Source organism: Varanus komodoensis, unplaced genomic scaffold (genome assembly GCF_004798865.1).
Source record: "Varanus komodoensis strain SLA01 unplaced genomic scaffold, ASM479886v1 scaffold44_3, whole genome shotgun sequence".
Lineage (NCBI taxonomy): Eukaryota > Metazoa > Chordata > Lepidosauria > Squamata > Varanidae > Varanus > Varanus komodoensis.
Window position 1 is genome coordinate 584840 of NW_025336010.1, and position 27118 is coordinate 611957.

A 27118-nucleotide genomic window follows, 5' to 3' on the forward strand; every position below is an offset into this window, starting at 1 on the left:
TCAAGAGACAAATAAGATGGTCTGGTACTCCCATCTCTTTAAGAACTTGCCGCAATTTGTTGTGATCCACACAATCAAAGGCTTTAGCATAGTCAATGAAGCAGAAGTAGATGTTTTTCTGGAACTCCCTAGCTTTCTCCATGAGCCAGCGTATGTTGGCAATTTGATCCCTAGTTCCTCTCCCTCTTCGAAATCCTTCCTGTGCTTCTGGTAGTTCTCGGTCCACATACTGCTGGAGTCTAGCTTGTGAAATGAGTGCAATGGTGCAGTAGTTTGAACATTCTTTGGCATTGCCCTTCTTTGGGATCAGAATGTAAACTGCCCTTTTCCAATTCTGTGGCCACTGTTGAGTTTTCCAAATTTGCTGGCATATTGAGTGTAGCACTTCATGGATCTTACATTCCAGGTTCCTATGGAGTATAGGTCTTTGCAGCATCGGACTCTCCTTTCACCACCAGATACATCCGCAACTGAGTCCTTTCGGCTTTGACCCAGTCGCTTCATTCTTTCTGGCGCTACTAGTACTAGCCCTCTGCTCTTCCCCAGTAGCATATTGGACACCTTCCGACCTGAGGGGCTCATCTTCCACATCATATCTTTTTGCCTTTTGGTACTGCCCATGGGGTATTCATGGCAAAGTTACGGGATTGGGTTGCCATTTCCTTCTCCAGTGGATCACGTTTTGTCAGAGCTCTCTGCTATGACCTGTCCGTCTTGGGTGGCCCTGCACGGCACAGCTCATAGCTTCACTGAACTATGCAAGTCCCTTCGCCATGACAAGGCAGTGAACCATGAAGGAGAAGCCCAAATACGTAACACCAACTCTGGTCTGCTTGCATTGCTTCTATAGGTTTCTGAGTCCAACTCAAGATATTGGGTTTTAAACACCTACACAGCTTGGGACCGTGATACCTGATGGAATGCCTCTCCCAACAGCAATCTACATGGACACCATGATCCAGGCCTGAGGCCATCTCTGCGTGAAGCTCAGTGGGTGGCAACAGGGAGAAGTGCTGGTCCCCCAATTACAGAAGCTTCGCATGGCACCAAGTTCATGATCTTTTCAGTGCCAGGCTAAGACAATCCTCTAGAACAGAGCACTCAACTTCCCTGGAAGAGCAGTGGACTGGGCACCATGCCAGCTTCCTCGGATCGTGTGATTTAACCTGTGTTAGCTATTTTAACTGTTCCAGTTGGATGCTAAACTTGATTTTTAATTTTTGTGGTGTCATTTCTATAATATTGTTATGTGCTGTCAAGTTATCTTTGACCTATATATGAAATCCCTCCAAAATATCCTATCCATGACAGCCCTGCTCAGCTCTTCTAAGTTCAAGGCTTTATAGATTCAGTCCATCTCATATTTGGTTTCCCTTTTCGTCTTCTGCCTTTGACTTTCCCTAGTACATTTTATGAATACTGTTATTTGTATTTCAAGTTGCATTTCTACCATATTGTATGTTTCTGCAAACTGCCCAAAAAGCTTCAGCTATCATGTAACATACCAACAAAACCAACAAATTGGGTATATTTCTTTCATTAACATATGCATTTCATGGTGCACTAACGTATACATTTTCGTACACATTTTCTGTGTGGGAAACTACAAACTTGAGAAAGTGAAAAAACCAAAGGGCAAGTCAAGAACTGCAGATCTGGGGACTGTATCAGTACAGGCACTTCCCTAAATTACCGGTCTGCATCAGCCCTTCCCTCAGGCCTTGCTCCTGGAGCCCACTCCATGCAGTCTGGGGCTCCCCAGGGACCCAGGCCACCAAGGGCCCTCAAGAATAACAGGCCGCAGCACTCCCCCCCCCCCACCCACCGCCTGGCTTGGCCACGAGGCACATGCAGGCAGCAGGAAGCAGGCGGGGGCAATGCGCCTGGCAGGAGGCAACCCACGCGGATTCTCGGGGGAGCCAGGCGAGTGGCTACTGGGGGCCAGGCGAGGGACTCTGCCTGCCCCCAGCCACTGCCCCAGAGAGGGTGAAGACCACAGGGGGGCCCACGTGAAGCACCCGCAGCAGCAGGGCATGGATCGCGGCTGAGGCTGGGTGTCCTGGGGAAAGCGGGGCTTGGACCCAGGGCAGGAGGCCTGCTCCAGGCCCAGGATACCTTCCGGCACGGGAGACCACGTAGGCCTCATTCCACCTGTGGGCAGAGCCCCAGAGGAAGCAAGTGCGGTTGCAGGCGTGGGGGGCTCAACGTGGCCCTCAGCCACGTCGTGCCTGCCCAGGATCAGAAGCAGGCCAGACCAGCACAGCGCCTTCCATGGACCCTGCCTTCTTTCGCGCCACAGAGCTCTTCCCTCTGGGAGGCAGGTCTGGACGTGGCCAGACGAGCCACCTCTGCGGGTGCCACTCGGCCCACAGGCAGGATCTGGGGGGGACATCAGTGCGGGCGTCCAAGGAAAGACTGGACAGCCGCCTGTTGGAGGTCGCAGGAGTGGAGCTGGCCGGAGCCGGGGTCAGACCAGAAGGCTCTGCGACTAGGTTCCCAGCCCTGCTCCCAGCCTTGGGGACCTCTTGGGAGCAGGTGGAGGCACCCACCCCTCTCCCACACCTCCCCCCCACACTGCCCCATCCCCCACCTCCACAGCCCGCCCTCCGCATGGCCGGCACAGCACCGCTGCCGAGGCCAGCGAGGCGTCCTCCAACGTCCTCCTGGGAGCCCCAGTGCATGATTTGCAGGGAGGGGCGCAACATACAGGGAGGAAGGGCGAGCGACCCCCTTTCTACCAGCCTCTCCTAGTCAAGCCATTCTTGCCAAGGGGAGCATGAGAAACACATGCGGTGCAGCATGGGGAGACCTCGTGGGGTTGGCAACGCCCAGAGAAGTGCCAATCCCACACCCCAACCCCCCCCCAAGCCTCCACTAGAGGCCTTTCTACAAGCTTTAGTGCCCACGTGTGCGTGCGTGTGTGCGCCTGCACCTGCACCTGCAAGCGCCTTTGAAAAAGCGGAGGGTGCGGCAGCCTACCTGGATTTGGCCTTTGCCCATAATCCGGTCGGTGGTCTCTCCATCCTCTTTGGGGGGCTTCACTTTGTTGTAGCACTTCTCATAGCACAGGAGCCGCAGGGTCTGGGAGCCCTCCAGCTCTATCTCGAATTCCTGCAGGGTGAGGACAGCAAGTGAGCAGTGGCAGGAGCCGAGCCGAGCCCAGTCGAGCCGCGCAGGGGCCGGCTGAGGGTGCCGACTGCAGGCCAACTCCTCCAACCCAGTGAAAGCTATGCCTGCGTCTCACCGGAGCGCTGCTTCCTTGCACCCTCCCTGGGGGTGCAAGTTACCCAAAGGGGGCCACTGCCCTCCCCCAGCAAAAGTCTGTAGGCCGGGGGGGCCGGCACAAGCCCCGCCCCACCAAAGGAAGGCCCATTTAGCAGGACGGGCTGGTTCCGTTTGGACGCTGCCCTCTGCCAAGAGAAGGCACTCACGGCATCTCCCTGCAGGGTACTCGGGGGCTGCAATGCATCCCAGCGCTCTGGACAGGCACGGACAGAAGGCAGGCACAGCGAGAGCCAGGCAGCAGCAGGAGGGCTCCCGACCCCTGGCTTGCGATGGCCCCCTCTGGCTCCTGGGTGCAGCCCGAGAGGCCTTTCGCACACCAACTGCAGCTCCAGCCTTCCGCTGCATGGGGGCAGCCTGGGGACCTTGAGAGAGCGATTTCAACCACAGGCCCGAGCAAACACTCTGTCCCTGTCCCACGTGACCAGCAGAGGGCCACTTTGTGGGGCAGAACACCTGGGCACAGGAGGGCCTCTGTTGCTGGCCCCAGAGCCGGACAGCCGAGCAAGTTTAGTTCTGAAGCCTCTTCAAGTGTGAAGGGTTGTTCTGAGCACCTCTGCACAGACGGCCCCAGCAGGAGAAGCCCTGCTGCTGCTCAAGACTTTGCCCTCCCAGGTGCGGCCACACTCGGCCAGGAAAGCGCTTTCTGGCTGCAGAAACACGCCAAGGCCCTGCCTGCAACTGCTGCACGCACCTCGTTCCAGTTCGGCTCCGCAGTATCTCTGTAGACTCTGGTTTTTGCCTTGTTCACAAAGTACCCAAAGGAGTCCACTTCTAAGGTGCAGTACAGGTCTAGGAGAAGATGAGAAAGCAGCAGAAAGGTTGAACAGGATCGGCTCCAGGACAGAGCCCTGGGGGACCCGCTTGTCACTGGCTGCCATCCTGATGTTTCCCCACTAACGGTTACCCTCTGCTTTCGGTCAGTCAACCATGCCCTAATCCACCAGACAGTGCTTTGGTCTATCCCAAAACTCCTCAGTTTCTCCACCAGGATATCATTCGGCACTTTGTCAGAGGCCTTGCTGAAATCCAGGCATACCACATCCACTGCATCCCCTCCATCTAGCCACCTCGAAACCTTGTCATAGAATTCCACAAGGTTCATCTGGCAGGACCTGTTTTTGCGGAAGCCGTGTTGTGTGACTGTCTTTTGCAGAAACCACATTGCGTGGCCACCAACCTCCTTCTCTGCCTAGCATCACTAGATCTCTTGCTATTATGAGCCTTTCCATTGTCTTTCCCACAATGGACATAAAGCTAACCAGCCTGTAATTCCCCATGTTCCCTTTGCTACCCTTTTTGAACACTGGGACCACTGAGGCCACCCTCCAGTCCTCTGGAACCTCACCTGTTCTCCACGAGGTCTAAAAAGTGGAGGCCAACAGACGAGAGTACTCCCGCCAACTCCCAAAGTACTGGAGAGTTGGAACGTCCAGTGCCCTGAGGAACTCCTCAACTTTTAGGGGGGTGACTCTAATCTGTCCCCCTAAATCCCTGGCCTCATCAGGCCCATGTAGACCTCCCTCACTCTGCTTTGGAGAGAACATGGAGGCAAAATCACCATTTTGCATCGGTGCCCATTCCCTCGCACCAGTCACTGGATCCCCTTCCTCCTTCTATTTACATGCTGAAAGAAGCCCTTTTTGTTGCTCTTGATATTCTTGGCAAGTCTCAGCTCGTAATCAGCCTTAGCCTTGCGAAGAATCCTTCTGCAATAGGCCTCCTACTCGTGGTATACCCTTTTGTCTATTTGCCCCAGTGCCCATTTCCTACAGAGGTTCCTCTTACATCTAATCCAGGGGTCCTCAAACTTTTTAAACAGGAGGCCAGTTCACTGTCACTCAGACTGTTGGGGGTTGGACTATAGTTTGAAAAAAATATGCCCTATGCACACTGCACATTAAAAATAATTAAAATTAAAATTAATTAAAATTAAGATTAATTTTAAAAAATTAAAAATAAAAATGTTTGCTCCGCTCACTTGGCTTGCAGCAGAAGCCCAAGATGAGGTGGGAAAAAGCATGTCCATATTCAAGGGACATAACTCCAATGTCCACGACCGTGCTGGGGGAGAGGGGGAGAGACGGGTGCCATCGGGCTGGGGCATGGCAGGGGGGGAGACAAATGTGATCGTGCTTCTGCAGGAAAGGCGGGTGCAAGCACGGGCATCTCCCCCGCAGGCATGACCACGATCACACCCATCTTCCCTGCCCAAGCGCAACCGCGATTGCCATCTCCTCACTGAGTACGCCTGCGCCGGCTCAGAGCTTTTGGACTCGCTTGGAGATCGTTTTCACTGAGCGAATCCAAACTGTCTGAAGTGGGCCAGGTAAATGGGCAAGCTGGGCTGGATGCAGCCTGTGGGCCGTAGTTTGAGGACCCATGATCTAATCCATCCTGTCACCTCTTTTTGCATCCTTCGCCTCCCCACATTGCTAACTAGAGGTATCGTCAAGGCTTGAACCTGCAGGACCAAGTCTAGGATGTTGCCCCTGTTGTCTCTTGGACCCTCGGAAGCAATGGGACCGGACCGCCACTGCCAAGTGTGTTTCCCAACTAATATCAGGGAAGCTGAAGTCTCCCATTATGACCATTCGCCCCCTGGGATACTTTTCCAAACTGGTCTATCAGAACCTCGACCAGGGTCTCAGCCGGAGCTGGTGGGTGATCACATACCCCCACTACCGGATCCCTGGCCACCACCAGACCCGGCAGTCTTCCCCAGATCGCCTCCACCTGCTTCCCTTCCACCCCCGCTCCTCTGCACCCAGCCCCTTCCTTAACACGCAGAGGGAGGGAGGCCACACCTTCCCCCTTTCCCTTCCTCACAGAGCCCGCCCCCTGTGCCGACATCCCAGCCCCGTCTGTCCGCCCACCATGCCCCCCTCACAGCATGAGCGCCGCTGCAGCTCACAGAGGGCCACACCTCCCCAGGCTGCCTGGGGGTCTCTGCCGTGCAGGCCCCTCCCGGAGCACGGAGCAGGCCCTGCAGTGGGGGCCCAGTGGCTGCACAGCAGGCCGGGCCCTCCCTTCAGCAGCCGGGCCTGGAGCCAGGGCTCCACGGCCACGCAGGCCCCACAACACTCTTCTCTTGCGACCCCCAGCATGAGGTGGGCATCTGGTTCGAAAGCCTCTGTCCCGGCCTGTCTGGGAGGTGTGGCGGGGAGAAGGCTTGGCACCGCCTGGCGCGCAGGACTGGCTTGCGCCACAATCGCCCAGCAAGGGCCCCTGGCCTGGACCAGCCCATCCACCAGGAAGCATGCAGCAAGAGTGGGGGCACCCTGTGCTGGCAAGCAAGTGGCCCGAGCCCCCACTGGCCGGATGCCTCTGTGCCTCCCCCTGTGGCCACGACTTGGAGAAAAGGGCCACCAGAACTCTTCTGTGCACAGCCAGAAGAGCGGAGTCAGGAACAGCAGAGGGGAAAAGCTTCCAGGAGCCCACAGAGCAGAAAGTTCCCACACCTGCCCCCCACTGCCATGAGCCCAGAAGGGGGCATCCGCACGAGCAGCTGGGACACCGGGGAAACCCATGTGCTGGCGGCGGCAGCCTGCTCCTCGCTGCGGCATGCAGAGGCACCCTGCAGACGTGCGCACGCGCCTCGCTCGCCCCGGGGCCACAGCCCCGCGGAGCAGTGCTCACGAGCGAGCCTTCCGTGCGCTCGCCTGCCAGAGGGCTCTGCTTGGAAAGGCTCCCGCATGCTCAGCCTGAGGGCTGCGTGGGGCCGCCATCCCGCGCGAGGGGCGGCCCGTCCTCGTGGCCGTCGGGCTGCCACGGCCGCTGCCTCCTCCCAGTGGCACACACGCCTCTCCCGTGACCGCAACTCACTTGAGCTCTGCTTGAAGCCCGTGGCCGAGTGGACGATGACATTCAGGAATCCATAGAGGCCGGGTGACTCGTCATCTGTGTTCAAAGCAAACACGGGTGAGACTGGCTCTGGAGACGCAGCGGCAGGCAAAGGGGTCCCAAGGCCTCTCACTGGGCACTCGGTCTGCATCCACAGGCTGCCAGGAGCGCAAGTGCGCGCTCGACGCCTGCGGGCGCACTGCGCCCACATCCGGCAGCGTGGCGCGTGGGGGCCGGGCCTTGGGAGCAGCTCTCCACGCGGCGGGGGAGCAGCCTCGCGAGGTTGCAGTGTTGGCACTGTAAACACAGCACATTCTCCCACGGCGCTCCCAAAATCCAGAGGGCAAGTTAATCCCTCTCTGTGCCCGAAGAATTGTCCCAGCTCGATGAGGGATGCTCAGGGCCCCACCAAATGGCATCCTGCCAGCATGGTCTGGCTGCTGCAGGTGCCTCAGGTAGAGGAACTCAGGGCCCAGTGCCCTCCAGCACCATGTGGGGCCCCATGGCTCAGCCTGTGCAAAACGGTGAAGCCTTCCAGGCTGCGGGGGCTGGACAGCTGCACCCTCAGCCTTCTGCACAAGAGGGCACCTGGAAGAGCCCGGCTGCGGTTCTGCCGTGAGTGCCAGCCTGGTGGCTGCAGCCCTGGCCTGGAGGGCTCCCCCGCCCAGACGAGCCCCGAGCAGCCGGTCAGCACGGTGACCTTCGCCCACTCCTCGCAGCCCAGATGCCCCCAGCGGCCATGTGCCCCATAGGAGGCATCTGATTTGCTGGCGCTGCCAGCACTGGCTCCAGAAAACAGCATCAGCCGTGACGCAGGCAAAGCAGCAGGGCAGCACTCCCATTTCCAGTGCGTGCCCTGCCAGTCCCCTGGCCGGCTGGCTGGCCGGGCAGCAGCAGCCACCTCCTTGGGCTTTGCCGGCTGGGGAGGGTGCAGAGTGGAGCGGGGCAGAGCCCAGCCCAGCCCCTCACACGGGCCACGCAGCTCCCTCCCCAAGGTGCAACGGGTGGAGAAGAGGCTCTGCTGCTCCACAAAGCTCGAAAGGAGAAGAGGAAGGTGTGCAGGATGGGAAGCCTGGAAAGCGCTGTGACCCCCGCCTTCCCTGCACCCCAGGGAGAAGGGGTGGCCATTCAGCACCACCATTCACACCCGTCCTCACGGCCCCAGATGAGCAGCTCCCCCCGAGCCCCAGCCACTCTGGGCCAGAGGCCCAGGGCTGAGTGAGCCACTTCAGGCCGGACCCGCCAGCCCCACACCACACGGGGCGGCACTGCAGTGCGGGTGCCCAAAGGCGTGAGTGAGGCAGGGCCACGAGGCCACGAGCCATGCTGAGTAAGCCCAGCCCAGGAAAGGCGGCCTGCTCTTCTGGGCCAGCCAGTGTGAACAAGGCAAGAATGAACGGCAAGAACCATGCTGGGATCCCTGCGACAGAAAGATGCATCCTCTCAAAGAGATTAGGCAAAGCGATCCTGCACGGGGGTGTCTGTCTTGAGACACCCGGAAATTGACTATCAATAGCAGTCAGCACACAGGGAGGAAAAGCTCATCTTTTCACCTACAGAAAATAGGCATGGCTACCATTAGACAGTAACAGAAGCAACCAAGCACCCATCCATAATTAGCATATGCTGGGGAAACCTCAGGAACCCCCCCCCCTTCCCCATAAAGGCAAGTACAGAAGGAAATAGCATAAAGACTCAGCAAACGGAAGGGGGCGAACTGGCCAGTATTCTGGCGCCCCGGCCTGGGCACTCCTGCACTCCTCCCACCCACACAGGACCGCTGTCTCCCTTGAGGGACACTTAATGGGCTCTCTGCCTCTCCTTGTCCGTAAGTTTCTTCCTGTTCAAACAGCTGTTCACCATGAGGCTCTTTATCTCTTCAGAAATAGAGTACGGTTGGGATGCAGTAAGAATATGTGCTGCCTAAAGGTAAAGGTAAATGTTTCCCCCTGACATTAAGTCCAGTCATGCCTGACTCTAGGGGGCGGTGCTCATCTCCGTTTCCCAGCCAAGAGAGCCAGTGTTTGTCCGCAGACAGTTTCCGTGGTCGTGTGGTCGGCATGACTAAATGCCAAAGCTCACGGAACGCTGTGACCTTCCCACCAAAGTGGCACCTACTTATCTACTTGTGTTTGCATGCTTTCGAGTTGCTGGGTGGGCAGAAGCTGGGACAAAGCAACGGGGGCTCCCTCCATCGAGCCGATTCAAACCGTTGACCTTTCGATCAACAAGCCCAGCGGCTCAGCGGTTGAAATCAGTGTGACAGCCATGTCCCCATCTGCTGCCCAGACAGCATCAAATGAAACGCGCGTGCCTGCTGTGTATTTTCTGCTGAATAAACTTCCCTTGGCTTTCTAAGAGTTGTATGTGTGCGAATGTGAAACTGGGGCGTGGTTCTTGCTCTGGCAGTGTGCATGACACCCCAGCAAGAGTCCCCCAGTGTCTGAAGCAGTCCGGCAGGCAAGCACTTCCTGTTCAGGCGTGCTGCTCCGCAAGATTACCTGGCATGACAACACTTTCTGGGGATAGGGAATTTCCTGCTTGCCTTTCCCCCTGCCACCAGGTTCCCAATGAATGCAATGTGGGAAGTGCAAACAAGACATTTGGGGCAGAAGTTTCAACAGCAATTTCCCTTTGCTTTCCCCCCACTTCATCTCCTGCTGTTGTTCATTTCATTTCATTTCAAGCTTTTATATCCCACCCTTCACAATGTTTCGGGGCAGTTCAAGGAGGTAGAGGGCAAAGCTATGAACCCCTCCTCTTTTGGATCAAACACTGACAACAGGGAGGTCTCGGGCCTCCCTTCAGGTGGCTTTTGTGCTTGGAGGCAGCAGCCAAGGCAGAACGACCGCATGGCCAGCGCTGTCACCTGCCAAAGGCCGGGTGGTGGACCCAAAGGCAGGACAGGCAAGGCTGTCCAGCCCGGAGGTCTCACCTTCCTTGTTTATCGTGAGGGGGATGTGATGCACAGTCTGAAGTTTCACACAGGAATTTGTCAGCATCTGCAGCTCCACCGATGTGAGGGAGAAACTCTTGAAGCCTGCAATTCAGAGAGAAAAAAATCAGGTTGCTTACTTGTAAGTGTCCTTCTTTGCGGGCTCACCTGTGCATTCAAACACGTGGGCTCTGCGCATCGTGCAGCCTGCTCGGGGAAGGTTCCGCAACTAAGATTGACTTGGTGGGAGCCCCTCTCCCCGGCCCAGGTGTGGGGGGCTCCTGCCCAATCCTCAGTGAGGGACCCAAGACAGGTATTGCAGGAAGTATGAACAGCTGCGCCTTCGGAAGGTGGCTCTGGGGAGGGGTCCTGCGAATGCACAGCTGACTGTTCAAAGAACGGTGGTTGCAGATAAGCAACCGGCTCCCTCCTTCGCAGGCTCTGTGCACTGCACAAGCGGCAAGATGGTGGCGTTGCTGCTCGAGGACCAAGGACGGGTCCACGCTGCCAAAAACACCCTCCGCTCTGGCAAGAAGGCAGCAGCGCTTCACGGAGCTCAGCTGTTCCTCTGGGTGGCCGCCTTGCAGAGGGGCGCCAGTGCAGAGCGTCGCTTGTGCAGCGGCCCCAAGGGTCAAAGGCCTCACCGTGCACGGGCCAGGGAGATGGGCTGTTCTTGCACCTCGCAAGCCGCTGCAAGATACTGGGAGGCCCCTGCGACCGCATGACGCTTCTGCGAGCGGAAGGGCTTGGCCCTGGAGGTCGAGGGAGTGCAGCGCTCCTTCTGCCAGGCCTTGTGGTTAGCAAAGGAGGCCAGCAGGAGGATGACTGGACTGAGCACGCAGGCAGAGGCCACTCCGGGGAGGAAGGAGGCCTGGCCAGAGCCCGACCCTGTCCTTGTGGAAGATGAGGGACAGCGTGTTGCTGGAGTGGCAGGTCAAGGTGATTGCCACCAGAGAGGCTGCTTTCCAGGAGAGCGGGTGGAGGTGCTTCAGGGCCACGGGCTCGAAGGGCTTTCTGAGGACCCAGAAAGGGTTCCAGGCTGGTGCGTGGGCCAGACCGGTGGGGTGAGTTCTTGAGGGCACAGAGGAACTGGTGAGGAAGGGGCAAGAATGGAATATTGATGGATCAAGGAGGGGAACAGATGCCATCTTGAGTCCATGTTGCAACAGGGAGTGGAGGAACAGGAAGACTTCTTGTATGGGGCAGCTAGATGGGTTGAAACCATGCTGTGCCACCAGTCTGAGAAGACTTCCCACTTAGCCTAGTGGGATTGCCTAGTGGTGGGCTTCAGGACCACTTCTAGTATAGGGTGGAGGTGGAGGCAGGTTGGACATGCTCGGGGTAGGGCTGGATTCTCTAGATGGTGAGGTGGAGTGTATGGACTTCTGGATGGAGAACAGTTTCTTGGTCCCAAGAGATGGCACTGGATGGCACTGCGTTCAAGTATGAGGTGAAAGGAGGTCTGGTTGGACAGCTATAGTAGGGTGCCGAAATTCAGGCTGCCTGCACCTTCATGGAGTGATGAGGATATAGTTGGTCTGGTCCTGATGGATCTTTTCTAGGACCTCTGTGGCTGGAGAGAACAGCAGGGAAAGGTTGTGCAGTGCCCTGACCAGGTATGTAGGAAGGAGTACCATGGGCAACTTGGATCCAGTCTTGCTTGGACCCAGAAGGGCTGGCATGGGGTTCTGTGGCAGGTTGCAAAGAGGTCCATCCGTGGGTCCCTTTGGCTCGGTGGCTGAGTTGCCACTCATGACACTCTGTGGCCAGGAAATTGCTGGTGCCAGAGATAGGGTGCCACTCCTGTCAGTGAACCAAGCCCAGATCTTCAGTGCCAGTCAGTTTACGGGGATAGACCTGGTTAATAAAAAAACGGCCATTGCGTTGTCCAAAGAGATCTCAGTGTGGTGGCCCAGAGAGGCGTTCTGAGAAAGCTGTGAGGCATTTCTGCACTGTGAGCCTCTCCAGGAGGTTTCTGTGCTTGGTGGGATTGTGGGCATCCCACTTGGCTCGCATCACTGGACAACTGTAAGGAGCTCCCCAGCCAGTGAGGGAAGAGTTCGTCGTGACTGTTAGACTCGGATCCAGAGCGCTTCCTGAGGGATAGGCAAAGCGAACGTCATCCGCAGGGGTTGGCTTTGGTGCGCAGTGAGCACCGCAGGACTGGTGACAGTGCGGCTGTGCGCCTCGTCTCCGAGACCCAGGAGGGTGCGTGCTCGGGCAGTGGGCACGAGGGGTGCTGGACCTTGCCCTGTGGGGAGGCGGCAGCCGGGACGGCCACATGTACGCGCCGGGCCTGGCAGGTTGGACGGAAGAGGCCCGGGGACCGATGGGCCTGGAACGTAGCCCTGGCATACCGAGGCTCAGCACGCTTCCTGTGGCCCTTGGACTCGGCCGGGACTGCCATTTGGCCACCTGGGCCTTCCTGGAGATCTCGACAGGCCGGTCCGGGATTGGCAGGGTGTCCCAGGCGGATGCTGCACCCGTGGCGGAGGCAAGTGGAGACGCTGGGGCACCCGAGAGGGATGGGGTCCGGTGGGCGTGGGCAGGACGACTTCGTGGAGGGCCCTGCGGCGGCCGGCCCTACACTCCCCGGTCGGCCTGGCGCCGTGCCCGGGCCTTCACCATGTGGCTCACGCCAGGCAGGCGAGGCAGCGTGAATGGCTAGCCACTGCGGGCAGGAAGAGCTCGGAGGGAGAGTGGAGAGGGCGGAGAAGGGGCCCGGGGGCTGAGCGAGGTTTGAGGGAAGGGTGGGAGGGGGATGGACGTAGCACTGCAGTTTTGGCGGGGGCGGGAGGAGGCAGGAGCAGATGTCTAGGCTGGAGTCAGGAAAAAAGCAAGGGAAGAAGGAAACAAGGAAAGCAAAACAGCGATGCACATGCAGGGAAGGAACTTCCCACTGTGCCTGTGAGGGGGGAGTGGAGGCCTGGCCGGGGTTGGGGAAGGCTCCTGCCCAATAAATCTTAGCGGCCGCATCTTCCTGATTCTGCAGGTGCCGTGCACGCGCAGAGTGCAGTGTGTGACGCACAACAGCATGAAGACGACAAGGCTTTCTGAGCCGTGCACGGACTGCCCTCTGTACATCTGGCAGCCCGGAGAAAGCAGCCAAGGACCAAGCCAAGGCCAAGATGCCTCGCCCCGCTGCGCCAGAAACAGCAGCCACAGATGCCCCACATGGCTACTCGGGAAGGAACAGCACTCACGGGCCGCACGGCAGGCTCTGCCCAGGTGGTTCTCCACGCGGAGGAGCCCCTTCTCCTGCGGGGGCCACGGGGGGGGCTCGCCCCACCCAGAAGCCCTAGGAGGCTTTTGAGCCACCCTGCGCGGCCGCTTGGCCTGGGGCCCGGAGGGGGTCCTGAGGCGCCTCCTCCTGCACATCCCTTCGGTCCATGGCAGGTCACGAGGCGGGGCGCCGAGGACAGTGGGGACGGCCGGCAGCCCCGCCCTGCCCCAGTCACGGCCCCCTGTGCTGCCGGGGGTGCTGCCGGTGTGGCCTCCGGCTCCCGCAGAGGCAGGCAGCTCAGCCCGGGTCTGCGAGATTGGCTGCGGCGCTCTCAGCCGGCAACAGAGCAGCTTGGCATCAGCGCCGAGGGTGCCAACGGAGCGTGACCTCCGGCCACTGCTGTCCCACCCATCAGCCTGGAGGGGCTGGCGGACGGACGGACGGACGGACGGCGTTCGCTCCAGCCAGCTGCGCTCCGCAAGTCCCTGCTGCTCCTGGAGGCAGCAGTGCGGAGCGGGGAGCGGCCTCCCAGCGGCTGCCGCGACAGCCTGTTCCCCGCCCAGCCAGAGGAACAGGGAGCTGCCGCTGTGCTGGGAGCACCAACAGCGTGGTCCCTGGTGGCAGCAGGGGCCACACGTGGCGCCTCGGGCAGCCCCCGTGCCTGCGAGGGCAGCACTCCGCCAGGGCCTCTTGCCGGCGAGGGCAGCAGGCCTCCTTCCGCCCGGGCCAGGCGCCCTGCCGCAGTTTGCGCCGCCCCGGACTTGGCACGTCACCTGGGCTCAGACGAAGGGCGGCTCCGGGGCGGCTGGGCTGACAAAGCACCCTGCCAATGAACCACAGCAGGCTCAATGGCACGAGGGGCACCCCCAGCTCGTGTCCCCCGTCAGCGGGGGCCGGCTTGCCTGCCTGCCTGGCCACCCACCCCCTCCGGCTGTCTTTCATCAGGGCCCCCCCAGCAGGGCAGCCCCGTGCCTGTCCTGAGGAAATTCGGCAGCCCTCCACCACAGAGATGCAGAACTAGGCCGGGAGTCCAGCGGCAGGACACGTACACTTCTTCTGCTGCTCACGGATGATCTCTCGCCACTCCGCTCGCTCGTAATCAGAAGAGATGAGGAACGTGTAGCTCTGAGTAGCCGGGAGAAAGCAAGAGCAAGACAGGGGCCTTAATGTGAGTGTCTCTCAGGGCAGCTCACGGTGCAGGTGACACACAGAAACATCGGTCTTGTTTAAAAATAGGACCATGCAAATGTTACAGAGGTATGCATTTTTAAAATAACAACAACATAAAAGCACAGCAACAGAGTAAGTCAGCTGGGGCCTCCTGGGCCATCTAGTCTGACCCCTGGCTCCAGCCAGCTCTGCTCATGACATGTCAGGTGTGGGGCTTGAACCCGAAGCCTTGGCTGGTTCAAGAAGAAGTTTGCTGCACAGGGTGCTGCAGGTCAGTGCAAAAGGCCATGAGGAGGCAGCTGCCTCTTCAGCACCATCCATGACCAGTTTAGAAAAGGAAAGATTAATTTTGAAAATACCTTGGAATTGCTTAGTAAACTTGACATCCCTTTTGATTATGTTCATGCATTTTTAAGACAAATGATTTTCTGAAGTCTTGATCTATTACTATAAAGGATTTTAGAGGAGTTTATTGGGCTATAGTACACAGATATGAAATTCATGAACTTGGGAACTCACATTCTGAACCATAAAATCCTGCTATTAGAAAATCTAGTGGACTTTCTCTGAAATGAACCATTTTAGCCTGAAGCTGAAATGAAAGAACAGCTTGGCAACTGATTGCAAAATACAAGCCCATTGAAGAGGTACACTAGATCTTTAATTCTGTAATTTTTCTTACATAATTTTATGGTATTCCTAATTCATCGATAGTTTAATCTTTGAATACATGCATACTTCAGCGTAATCATATGTATATTTATTTGGAATAAACCCTGGTACCCTGGTAAGCTTGGTAAAGGCAAAAGCGCATGTGAGTGCCACCTTATATGACTTGTGTGACATTATATCTAATTTGTTGTTTCAACATAATGTATGAAATACAGAAGGAAATAGACCAACTACAGAATGGAGCAGCTGCCTGAACAGTTTAGCAGGAGGCCCAAGACATCCTTCTTAAAACACAGGGTGACCTGCAGTAGTTTTTAATGCAAACCATTCAGAAAGCCTGTGGCTAATTAAGGACAGCTATATAAACACATAAACAAACAAGCAGTATTTTCCTGAGCCAAAAATAGTAAGGCCCAGAGTCTTATCTCCCCTCTGCAGGTTTTGCCTCAAGCAAGAGGATCACAAGTGAAAGACTAGAAGAGCTTGATGCGCAGACACTGAAGCGGTTGCAGAACTAAACTGAGACAAAATTCAGTGGCCTGTGCATTGCCTGTGGATTTTTATTATTCCACTCCACTGTTTTACAGACATTCCTGGATGTCACTGACTCTAAATTTTTCTTCATTGTGAAGGAAGTACTAGTGGGAAAGAGGACTCATCCCAGAGTTGCCTCCCACTGCAAATGCCACCAGTTTCTTAAACTTGCTTCTCCATCATTCCAAAACACAAACACTGCAATGTTTTACAAGAAGAAAAATCAGGATATTCAAGCCATGAAGGAATCAGAGTGAAGGATGCATGGTCATCACCTCCAACATACTCATGGCTTCATCTGCTAAGGCCAGACTGGCAAGTAAAGGCAAATCTGAAATGCAGAGCACCCGGGCATCTCTGCTTGAGTCAGAAGAGTGCAGAGACGAAAAACAGGAACCCACTTTGAGGAGCTAGCGCCCTTGCATGGCCCTCGCCCCAGTGCGCTGGGCATCATGTGCTGTGCAGAGGCACTCAGTGCCACTGGGGTCTGCGGCCCCACCCTCGGCTGCTCCACGCACTGCCCCCCACCCCCCGTGCACAACACCTCTGCCGCAACCTTCCTGCTCCCGCAGCCAGCAGCACACGGCTGGATGTCGCACCCCAGCCAGTCAGGCCAGCCGGGGCTCCCCCAGGGACTACTGAATGCCTGCAAAGTAGCTTCAGCGAACCCTGGCATATTGGGGCACACCCCAAACTTGCAGGGCACAGTACACAGCCATTAGTTAAAACAGTTGAGGAAGAAACTTCACAAATGGAGCGCTGGACCTGCATGTTTCCTCATGCACAGGAAACAGCGTTGTTCTCCGCATGCTCATCCCACCCTGTGCAAGGCCAAGGACCCCCCCCCACCACCACACACACACACACACCTCTGGGAGGAGAAGCGGGCACAGACACCTCCAGAGGCATGTTCCTTTCTGGTTGGGGCCACTCTTGAGCTCGGCACCAAGCCTTCTGGCCCCATCACCAGAGTTGGCATGACACACAAGCCCCCTTGGGCTTAGAAACCTGGTCCCTCACCTTGCCGTTGCGGTTATGTACTCGGAAAGCCATGTTGGGAGACATCAGCAGAAGCAAGGACTCCTGTTCCGAGAGCTTCTTTTTCAACCTCTCCACATTCTTGCTACCCTTATTAGCTCTCTGAGAAAGAAAAAACCCAAGAAGTGATTGCTTCCTGCCCCTTGTTTACAAACTGCTGGATGCAGGCATAACAACTTCTCCCCTCTCATCAAAGTGAGGCCAGGGGATTCCGGCTACAGTTAAAGCAGGTCAGCCAGGGAGAACTTTGCAATAAAACAGGCTACTGTAAAGCTCCTTGGAAAGAAGCTTCGCTAAAGCTAATGAGCCTGCTAACTGTGGGCTGAGCTTTGCTTGTGCCACAAGTTCGTTCCGACGGAGCCCCTTCTCCCTCTCCCTGCCAAATGCAGTTAGCTCCACCCTTACAGAGACTTGTGCTGCTTGGGACTGGCTGGGCATAACAAAGAAACAGAGAAACAGCGAGTCAGACAGGGCCTCCCAGGCCATCCCATCTAACCCCTGGCTACAGTTGGCTCCACTCATGTAATCCCTTGTGGAATTCTATGACGAGGTTTCACGGGGCTAGACGGAGGGGACGTGGCGGATGTGGTTTACCTGGATTTCAGCAAGGCCTCCGACAAAGTGCCCCATGATATCCTGGTTCAGAAATTGAGGAGTTTTGGGATACACCAGAGCACTGTCCGATGGATTAGGGCATGGTTGACAGACCAAAAACAGAGGGTAACCATTAGTGGGGAATCATTGGGATGGCGGCCAGTGACAAGTGGGGTTGTCCTGTTTAATCTTTTCATCAACAACATGGAAGAAGGGGTGAACACTCTGCTGATCAAATTTGCAGATGATACTAAAACCGGGGCAGTGGCCACAACTGAGGAGCAGGTACTCAGGATCCAGAAGAATCTGGACAAACTATGGAAGTGGGCCAGGAAAAACAGGATGGCGTTCAAGGTGGATAAGTACAAGGTCTTATCTACATTGAAAGGGTGTGTTAAGTACAGGTTAGGGGACAAGTGGCTGGAGAGCAGCACTTGTGAAAGGGACCTCGGGGTGCTGGTTGACTGCAGGCTAAACATGAGTCAGCCGTGTGACGCGGTGGTCAAGAGGGTGAATGTCACCCTTGGTTGCATAGCCAGAAGTGTGGCTTCTAGATCGAGAGACGTATTACTACCACTCTATACAACTCTGGCGCACCCGCAAACTGGACTATTGTGTTCAGTTCTGGGCTCCACATTACAGGAAGGATATAGCCAGGTTGGAATCGCTGCAGCGTAGGGCCACAAGGATGGTGGCCGGATTGCAGGGAAAGCCTTATGAGGCGAGACTGAGGGAACTGGGTCTCTTCAGCCTGGAGAAGAGGAGACTCGGAGGGGATCTGTTGGTGACATACAGGTATGTGAGGGGCTGTTACATGGAGGTAGGTAGGGACCTGTTCTCCCCTGCAGAGGAAGACAGGACGCACTCCAATGGAACCAAACACACGGTTCAGTTTGGATGCCAGGAAGTACTTCCCGACAGTTAGGACCCCTTGTGTATGGAATGGGCTTCCATGGGAGGTGGTTGAGGCCCCATTGGTGCGGGTGTTCAAGGACAGGCTGGGCATGCTCATGGGAGGCATGGCATGAGTGAAGCGGGCTGGAGCTGGGGGTCAGACTAGATATCCCGGGATATCCCTTCTGACTCACTGTTTCTGTTTCTATCTCCAACATACCCAAAGGTCCCTTTCACAAGTGCTGCTCTCCAGCCACTTGTCCCCCATCCTGTACCTGTGGCACCTATTCCTGTGTCCCAAGTGCAAGACTAATTCACATTGCATGCCATCCTGTTGTCCCCAGCCCACTTCCACAGCCTGTGCTCCTCCATTGTGGCCATCGCCCCACTTTGGTATCATCTGCAAATTTAGTCAGCAGGCCGGCCACCCCCTCCTCCTTGATCAAAAGGCTGAACAGAAACAGAACACAAGCCGCTCTTGGCTGAGCCACTCTTTGACCTGAGGACAAACCACAGGGCTCTCTTCCTCTGACCCGCCCTGTTCTGCCATTTACCCCCTGAGCCAAAAGCGGTCTGGTTTGCACCAGCCACCTGGCTCTCCCCGAGGCTTACTGGCTTTGGCATTTCATCTTTCGACTTTCTTCCAGTCCAGATTTGGAACCTGAAGTATGCATCGTGGAAGGCTGCACCTTTGGGATAGGGCCTTGACCTCAACATTTACTTTACTATTTAATCCAAAGGTCAGCTTGGGGCCTGGACCCTGTCCAAGAATTGCCAAAGGTATTCAGCTGTACCTTTCACCCAGAGCTCTCCTGCCTGGAAAGTATACCTAGCAGGGCTCTCATCTTCCTCAGAACCAAGTTCCAATACACTGGGGAAAACCCCCTTCTCAGAGCCCCTGGCAGCTGGGGTGTTGCCACTGAAGCAGAAGGGAATCGTAGTTCCATCACAGAGTGAGCAGGCATCAGGCCCAACCCCCTACTCAGTGCAGGATACCAGGTTATGCCACCCCTCTCAGATGGCTGTCCAGTTGCATCTCCAGTGCCTCCAGTGTGGGAGAGCCCACCACCTCCCCAGCTCATGGGTAACATTGCCGTACTGCTCCAACAGTCACAAAGTTTGTCCTGATGTCTAGCCAGAACCCGGCTTCCTGTAATTAGAGCCCATTATCCCCGAGTCCTGCACTCTGGGATGATGGAGAAGGGATCCCGGTCTTCCTCTGTGTGACAACCTTTCAAGAACCTGAAGAGCGCTATTATTTCTCCCCTCAGTCTTCTCTTGAAGCTAAACAAGCCCAGTTCTTTCAATCTCTCCTCATGGGGCTTCCTTTCCAGTCCCTGGGTCGTCCTTGATGCCCTCCTTCCAGCTTCTCTGCATCTTTCCTCAACTGAGGTGCCCAGAGCTGGACGCAGGACTCCAGATGAGGCCTGACCAGTGCTGAGTCAAGGGGAACTAGTACTTCTCTGGATTCGGAAGTGAAACTTCTATTAATGCAGCCTAAAAGAGCATTTATCCTTTTTGCAGCCACATTGTGCTGCTGACTCACATTCAGCCTGTGAACTGCAACAATTCCAAGATCCTTCCCGCTTGCGTACGGTTGAGCCAAGTATTCTCCTTGTGGCAATACAGTTTCCGTTCCCCACATGCCCACGTTAGACCATTGAAGAGGGACGGTTTAACACAGAGTCCTGCCCTGAGCAGGGGACTGGACCCGCTGGACTCTTCCCACTCTATTGTTCTGCGACTACCTTGCAACCTAAATTTTCTACAGGCTACTGAAATATTTGTTCATGTGTCCTTGAAAATTTTACACTGCCATGCAAAGTTGTGTATTATCAGTACTATGCATCATCACCATCCCCTCCTCCAGCTTTACTTTTTCTCGCTGGATGTCACTCTTGAGCTGGGTAATCTTGATCTTCATGGCATCCAGCTCCTCGTCCGGCACAAGGGGGATGTTGGGGGCAGCCTCTGCATCGTCCACCACCTGGAAACTGAGGTCTGGCAGCGGAATGTACCACTTGCAGTCGTACTGCTGGCTCCTCCTGTGTGGGGGGGGGGGGGAGGCAGCGGGTTAGCCAGCAGAGAGGCGGAGGGGCTGCGGCTTCCACACACGGGCCTTCGCAGACGGTCCCCACAGCTGGTCACAGCAATCCGCTGCAGATCTTTAGCCGGGAAGAGGAACCGAGTCTGAGGTCTCGGCACTGGGTTCCTCCCTCAGGATCCAGCTGTATGCAGCCTCAGGAGTTGAAGCAAAGCACCTGCGCGCACGCAGAGGGCCTTCTCGCACACCGCCTGCTCTGGGGAAGAGCGAGAGCAGACCGTGGCCACATGCAAGCACCCTTCCACCCGCTGGTCCAACCCGTCCTGCGCCTCCCCCCCACACCCAAATGCCGTCGCGAGGCCTCCGCGTGGCGCGCCGTCCCAGGGCCCTTACCCTCCAAGGTGCTTCTTGAGCTTGGCACACAGGAACAGGTCCGTGAAAAGGAAGACGTGGCGCAGCTTGCGGGCTCCTTCCACGAGCTCCACCATGAAGCGGTCCTTCAGAAGCTGCCGGTGCTGCCCAAGAGAAAGAGGTGGCTTAGTTAAGCAGCAGCCCAAGACTGAGCTGGCCTGCTGTGGCGGCAGCGCCGGTCTTGTGAGGCAGTGGAGGCGGGCGCCCAGCCGGGGGATGCAACAGCGCGTTTTACAAGCATTACGCAGACTAGCGTGGATTTCCTTCAGCCAGGCTTACTGGCCTCTCTGTCACCCACATGTTGTTTGGGGGACTACTTGGCACGTGCAGGCCGGGAAGAGCCAGGCAGTCACGCAGGAGGAGTGCGGCTGAGAGGCACGAGGGAAGGCGACTCTGCCCAGGTCCCCCATCCCAGGTCCTCATACTGAGCCTCCCACCTTTTTCCTATTGAACCCAGTGGAGTATATTGATGGGGAGAGGGACACAGGACTGTGCTATACCTGAAGCTGTTAGCCTTAAGTGCTGGGGGGTGGGGGTCAGAAGAAAAATCAGAGAGAAAGGCACACAAAACAGATACAGTGAGGCCAGGAGCTGCAAAGGGTGTGCACAACAACGCAACCGCGCAACTGATGCTCCACCAAGCTGCGTGCTAACATGGCTGGGCAGGCAGGTGTGCCCCTCAGTCTCAGTCTATGCTGATACCCAAGCGCAGTGCTGGCTGCGAGTGTTTAAATGGGGGAAGCCGGCAAGCCGCCACCAAGCAGACAGCTGCAGAAGGCGCGTGGGCCGGGTCAGGCCTGAGGCCGTGCGCGTCTCCTTCCGCGGGACAGCGGCCACGCGGCGTGGGGTGCACTGGCGTGGCACGCAGCGCTCACTGCCCTGAGCGTTGCGTGGGGAAGGACGGCTGAGGATCAGAGGAATCGCACCATGGCCGCTCCCACAAGCCAGCTTGTCCTCCTGCTCGCGTCAGCCGGAGCGCCGACCCTCCCGAAGTCGGTTCCCAAGCCCTCCATGTTCTGCCCCATGATCACCAGACTTCTCAGAAGAAGCCCCTTCCACCTCGAGAAAAGCCGCCCCAGGGGTGGCCAGCTCTGACACCCGTTCCGCCCCCGTAGCCTCTCCCTGCAGGAAGAACCAGCTCAAAATCCCGGAGGGGGCTGGCGCTGCTGCTGGCAGGGATCCTGGGGTCCCCAGGGTGGGGGTGCTCAGTTTCAGGCCATTCCCGTTGCCAGCCCTGCAGAACGCAGTTCTGTGAAGAGGCTGGGAACCTTGGGGGAAATCCTGTCACATCTTCCCTGATCTTCCACAATAGGAGAACACCAGGGCGAGTGAGAAGAGGCAGGAAGCCAGCCAGTTTTCTCTGCAGTGATTTGAGCAGAGCTTCCTGCACTTCCCACCAATGTCCACATTTGTGGGCCTCTCACGCCTGGGAGAAGGAGGCCTTGGTGAGCCCTCGGCTGCCACAACAGGGCCCCGCAGGCAGGGGCCACTCGTGCGGCAGGCAGCCAGGGGTCAGTGGCATCCTTCAGGGCAGGGGCTTTCAGGAACAGGCTCCTGGCTGCTCTGACGGTCCCCACGCAGTCACCCACGCATTCGTGGTTCCCACGCCCTGGGCTGCCACGGCAAGGAAGCCCATGCTCAGGCCTCTGCTGTCCTGCCAGCAGGCAAAGGTGCGGCACGCAAACCGATTTGCGGGCGAAGAGGATTTTTTTCCTTTTATTCCAGTGTTTTTAATAGAGCCATTTATGTTTTAACCAGCATTCTACTTTTACCAATACGTCATTATTGCGGCCGACCTCGAGGGTCAGTTCTGGCAGCAAGGCAACACAGAAATCGCACAAATACAGGAAGCGGTTCTGAGGGAACCTGCCACCCACCTGCATCCTCTTCGTGCGGCCAGCTTTGCCTTTCCTTACAGCCACTCTTAATTCCCTCATGCAGGCAACTCTTTGTATTTACCATGGGGCTGGGGGGTGGGCGGAACATGGGGTAAGTTTGCTGCCAAGCTTCCAGAGGACCACCAGAGGGCAGCAGCCGGCTGGCCGGGCCAGCACCTCCCAGGACCCTGCGAGATGGCAAAGAGGGCCTCGCCTACTTCTGACAGATGGCGTCACAAGCACCAGATCCTTCCAGCTGGCACCCCAAAGGCACAGCTGAGGGATCCCTGCAGCAGAACGAGGCGTTCCAATTTCCTAAAAAGCTCTTCTCCAAGACGGGGTTCAGGAAGGAGGGGGAGGCGCAGGCCAGAGCAGAGCTGCTTTCAGCCAACTTTTGCTCCCCAGCAGCGATGCCGTGGCAGCTCAGGAGGAGTTCCATCCACGGCCCTCCTGATGCCGGGGCCACCGTGTCCGCCATGCCTCACCCTAGCAACGCCAGCGATGGCTGAAGGGAATCGCAGCCCAGCAACACCCAGAGGGCTCCAGCAGGCCGGATAGCCATCATAAGGAAAACTCATCCCATCCCCCCTCACAGGTGGCTGCAGATTTCCCAGCTGCCGTTTGTTCCATGGGCAGGAAGGACTGTCTCCAGACACCTTCTGGACACAAATGCGGCGCCCCGCTTCTCTCTGAAGGTCCCACAGGCATGGTGTCCTGGGGCCTGGGAGCCTCCAGACCGAACAGTTTTCACCAAGCAAGGCAAGCACATGCAAGGGGGCTTCAGCTGCATGGACCTTCCCTTAGTGGATGGCGGCAGCCCACGAACGAGGCCAGGCTCCCTGCAAGGACCAGGGGAGTGCATTCCCACATAAGGGCCAGCCACTCATTGAAAGCGTCCCCAGAAAGAGCACAGCGGGTCAGCTGGCAGCAGCCACAAAGCTGGCCAAATAAGTGAGACAACCTCCCAAGTGGACAAACGCAACACTGTGGACATAATCTACCTAGACTTTAGCAAAGCTTTTGACATAGTGCTCATGACATGCTGATAAGCAACTTAGCAAAACCTGGACCAGATGGAAGAACTACTAGGTGGATCTAAAATTGGCTGCGAAACTGGACACAAAGAGTGCTCATCAATGGCACCTCCTCAAATTGGATTGAGGTAACGAGTGGGATGCCACAGGGTTCAGTCCTGGGCCCAGTGCTCTTCAACAGCTTTATTCATGATTGAGATGAGGAAGTACAAGGAACGATAATCAGATTTGCAGATGATACAAAACCGGGTGGAACAGCAAGCACCCTAGAAGACAGAATGAAGGTCCAGGGTGATCTTGATAAACTCGAACACTGGGCTCAAACCAACAAAATGAGATTCAGTAAGGACAAGTGCCAGGTCCTCCACCTACGAAAAAGAAACCACATGCATAGATACAAGATGGGGAATACGTGGCTCAACAGAACTGGAAAAGATCTTGGAGCAGTTGTGGACAACAGGCTAAACGTGAGTCAACAATGCGATGCAGCTGCCAAAAGGGCAAATCCTCTTTTGGGATGCATTAACAGAAGTATTACTTCCAAATCACGAGAAGTAGTAGTTGCTCTATACTCCTCACTAGTCAGACCACACCTGGAATACTGTGTCCAGTTCTGGGCACCAAGATTTAAGAAAGATGCAGGTAAATTAGAAAGGGTCCAGCAGAGGGCATCAAAAATGATCCAGGGATTGGAAACACTGCCCTATGGGGAGAGACTGAGAGAACTGGGCATGTTCAGCCTTGAGAAGAGAAGGCTGAGGGGGGACATGATATGCCTCTAGAAGTACCTCAAGGGATATCAAGGGAAGTATCACAAAGAGGAAGGTCAGGATCTCTTCTTGCTGATGCCAGAGCATAGGACATGGAATAATCAATTCAAGCTGCAACAACCCAGATTCAGGCTGGGCATCAGGAAAGGCTTCCCCACTGTCAGAGCAATAGGGCAGTGGAACCCACTGCCTGGAGAGGTGGTGTGCTCTCCCACACTGGAGACATTCAGTAAGAACCTGGACAGCCCTCCGAGTACAGCAGGGGGTTGGACTCAATGGCCTCCATGGCCCCTTCCATCTCTTCTATGATTCTATGAGCTAATATGCTCTGAATATGCTGTATAGAATCATAGTGGAAGGGGCCAGAAGGCCATGGGGTCCACCCCGCTTCTGTTGCAGGACACCACGTTACACCATCCCACTCAGATGGCTGCCCAGTTTTGCCTTGCATGCCTCCAGTGTGGGAGAGCCCCCCACCTCTCCAGGCAGCCGGTTCCACTGCCGTGTTGCTCCGACAGTGAGGAAGCTCTTCCTGAGGTCCAGCCTGAATCTGGGTTGTGGCAACTTGAACTGATTATTCCTTGTTCTGCTCAGCTTTGCAGCAGCAACATGGACCTTTGCAGAGGCACTCCTGGCCCGGCTTCCAGTCATGTGCCGTCCCCAGCAGTGCCTGGACCGCTCCTGGCTTGGTCCCAACCTCACTCTGATCCCCTCTGGCCCAGGGCTCTGCCGTGCCATGCCGTTCCTGACCTTCCCTGGCCAGCAGCAGACCTCGGTGTGCATTTCGGAATGGCTCAGGCGCCCTGCCAAGACCCCCAGCCCACTTGCTCTGGCACCCCACCCCTTGCAGGCTGGTTCCAGCAGCCAGCCTGGCTTGTTTTAGCAGCCACAGGCTGTGGCCATGCAAGGGCAGTTGTGCCCCCGACCTCCTTGCAGCCTCAAAAGCCGCCAAGAAGGCCGGGAGCTGCCCGGACGGGCCGGTGCCCCTCCTGCTGCGGGCGTCCACCAGGCCTCCAGACCCACAGCTGCCTACTGCCCGCATGTCCTAGAAGCGGCTCCGAGACCCGCACAGGCTGCAGCTAGAAGCGCACGCTTTGCCAGAAGTGGGACGGCCCGTTAACAAAGAGCGAGGGAAGGGCTCCCGATGGTCTGGGGACACGCTGGCCCCAGGCGCACCGCCACTGCACACGCTGGTCCAGCTCACCGAGAAAGCGAGGGGCAGCATCGAATGCTCCTGGGGAAGGGAGCGGCCCGGAGCAACCTGACGAGAGGGAGCGCCTCCGCAGCCCACGCGGCTCCTGCCAGCAGGCCCACCGCGTGCCTCAAGGCACAGCAGCCTGGGTGGACTCTCCACAGCAGCAAGGAGAGGCAGCTTCAGGACCCCCATGCACCCAGACAGGCTCCGTGAAGAGACTGCCACTGCCACTCGCAAGGCCCCCCTGCAGCCATGCTGGACGCTGGCCCTCTGCGCCCCACGCCTCCAACTGGGCTTCTCCTGCAGCGCCACTGGCACCCCTCCACTCAACTTTCTGCTGTGTCAGCCCCAGGCCGCCTGCCGCTTGGGAAAGCCCTGCCAGGCGGCCCGGAAGGGGGAACCAAGCAGGTCTTTCCAAAGCGTCGGCAGGGCTCACCGCCTCTTTGCAGACTCCTGGTGAGTTCGGCCGAGTTCCCTGGCCTGCGCCAGCAGCCTGGCTGGCTCTCAACCTGGCAAACTGACAGAGAAGATTGCCCTGGTGAGGAAGACCCCGAGTCAGCGACGTGCACACACTGACTCGATTGTGGTTTCCTGTCCTGGCCACAAGGAGCAACACCTCAAGTGGCCAAGGGAGGAAAGGAGAGGAAGAGGGGGGGGATAAAAGATGCACCAGAGAGAGGGTGGGGAGGACATGCAGGAGAGTCTACAGCATCAGTCCACAAAGTCTGGGACGTGAAAAAGTACAGCAAAGGAAGGAGAGCAAGAGAGGGTGTGACTGGGAAAGACCGGGAGCAGGGGCATGCCTTGCTCATGGCTGGGGCACAGAGCCCAGTCAGCAGCTGCCTGCCTGAGTCCGAGTCCAGTTACAGCTGCCTAAGTCCAACTCCCCGAGAGGAGAAAAGCCTGTGCAGGTCCCTTTTGCTGGCAGACCCTGGGCAGGTTTGAAGAGTCCGCTTGCCAGCACTATTCCTAAGAGACAGGAAGATGGGTGGCTTGAATTGGGCTTTCTACTAGCCATTTTCCCAGGACTGACTTACTATAGGACAGTGGGTATTTTGAAGGGAGGAGAAGATCCCTGCCATGATATATACAGCCTGGCTCATTATCGTGTTTGAGTAGTGACTCCTCTTTTGTTGGAGTGTAACTGGATGTTTTACAGGAATGGGTGAATTTAATTCAGATGACCATCAGGTATGCTACTGTGGGCAAGAATCCCTGCAAAGAAATGGAGTAGCCTTCATAGTCAATAAAAGAGTAGGAAAAGCAGTACTGGGGTACAATCTCCAAAATGACAGAATGATCTCAGTTCGAATCCGACGCAAACCATTCAACATCACAGTAGTCCAAGTCTATGCCCCAACCACTGGTGCTGAAGAGGCTGAAGTTGACCGGTTCTATGAAGGCCTACAACTCCTTCTAGAATTAACACCAAAAAATGATGTCCTTAACATCATGGGGGATTGGAATGCTAAAGTAGGAAGCCAAAAGATAACCGGAATAACAGGCAAGTTTGGCCTTGGAGTACAAAATGAAGCAGGGCACAGGCTGGTAGAATTTTGTCAAGAGAATATGATGCTCATAGCAAACACTCTTTTCCAAGAA

At 56.7% G+C, this 27118-nt stretch overlaps 1 protein-coding gene across 1 annotated transcript in view; it reads right to left on the reverse strand.

The window, feature by feature from the left end:
• The window catches only part of BCR (BCR activator of RhoGEF and GTPase), a 95343-nt gene that overhangs the window by 47998 nt on the left and 20227 nt on the right, over positions 1-27118 (reverse strand). Inside the window, exons 8-15 of the mRNA XM_044444399.1 lie at positions 20623-20744; positions 20062-20230; positions 16680-16799; positions 14333-14408; positions 10061-10165; positions 7108-7182; positions 3977-4074; positions 2980-3111 (exon numbers count right to left, since the gene is read on the reverse strand). Coding sequence (XP_044300334.1) covers positions 2980-3111; positions 3977-4074; positions 7108-7182; positions 10061-10165; positions 14333-14408; positions 16680-16799; positions 20062-20230; positions 20623-20744 — 897 coding nt within the window. The remainder of the gene's footprint in view (positions 1-2979; positions 3112-3976; positions 4075-7107; positions 7183-10060; positions 10166-14332; positions 14409-16679; positions 16800-20061; positions 20231-20622; positions 20745-27118) is intronic.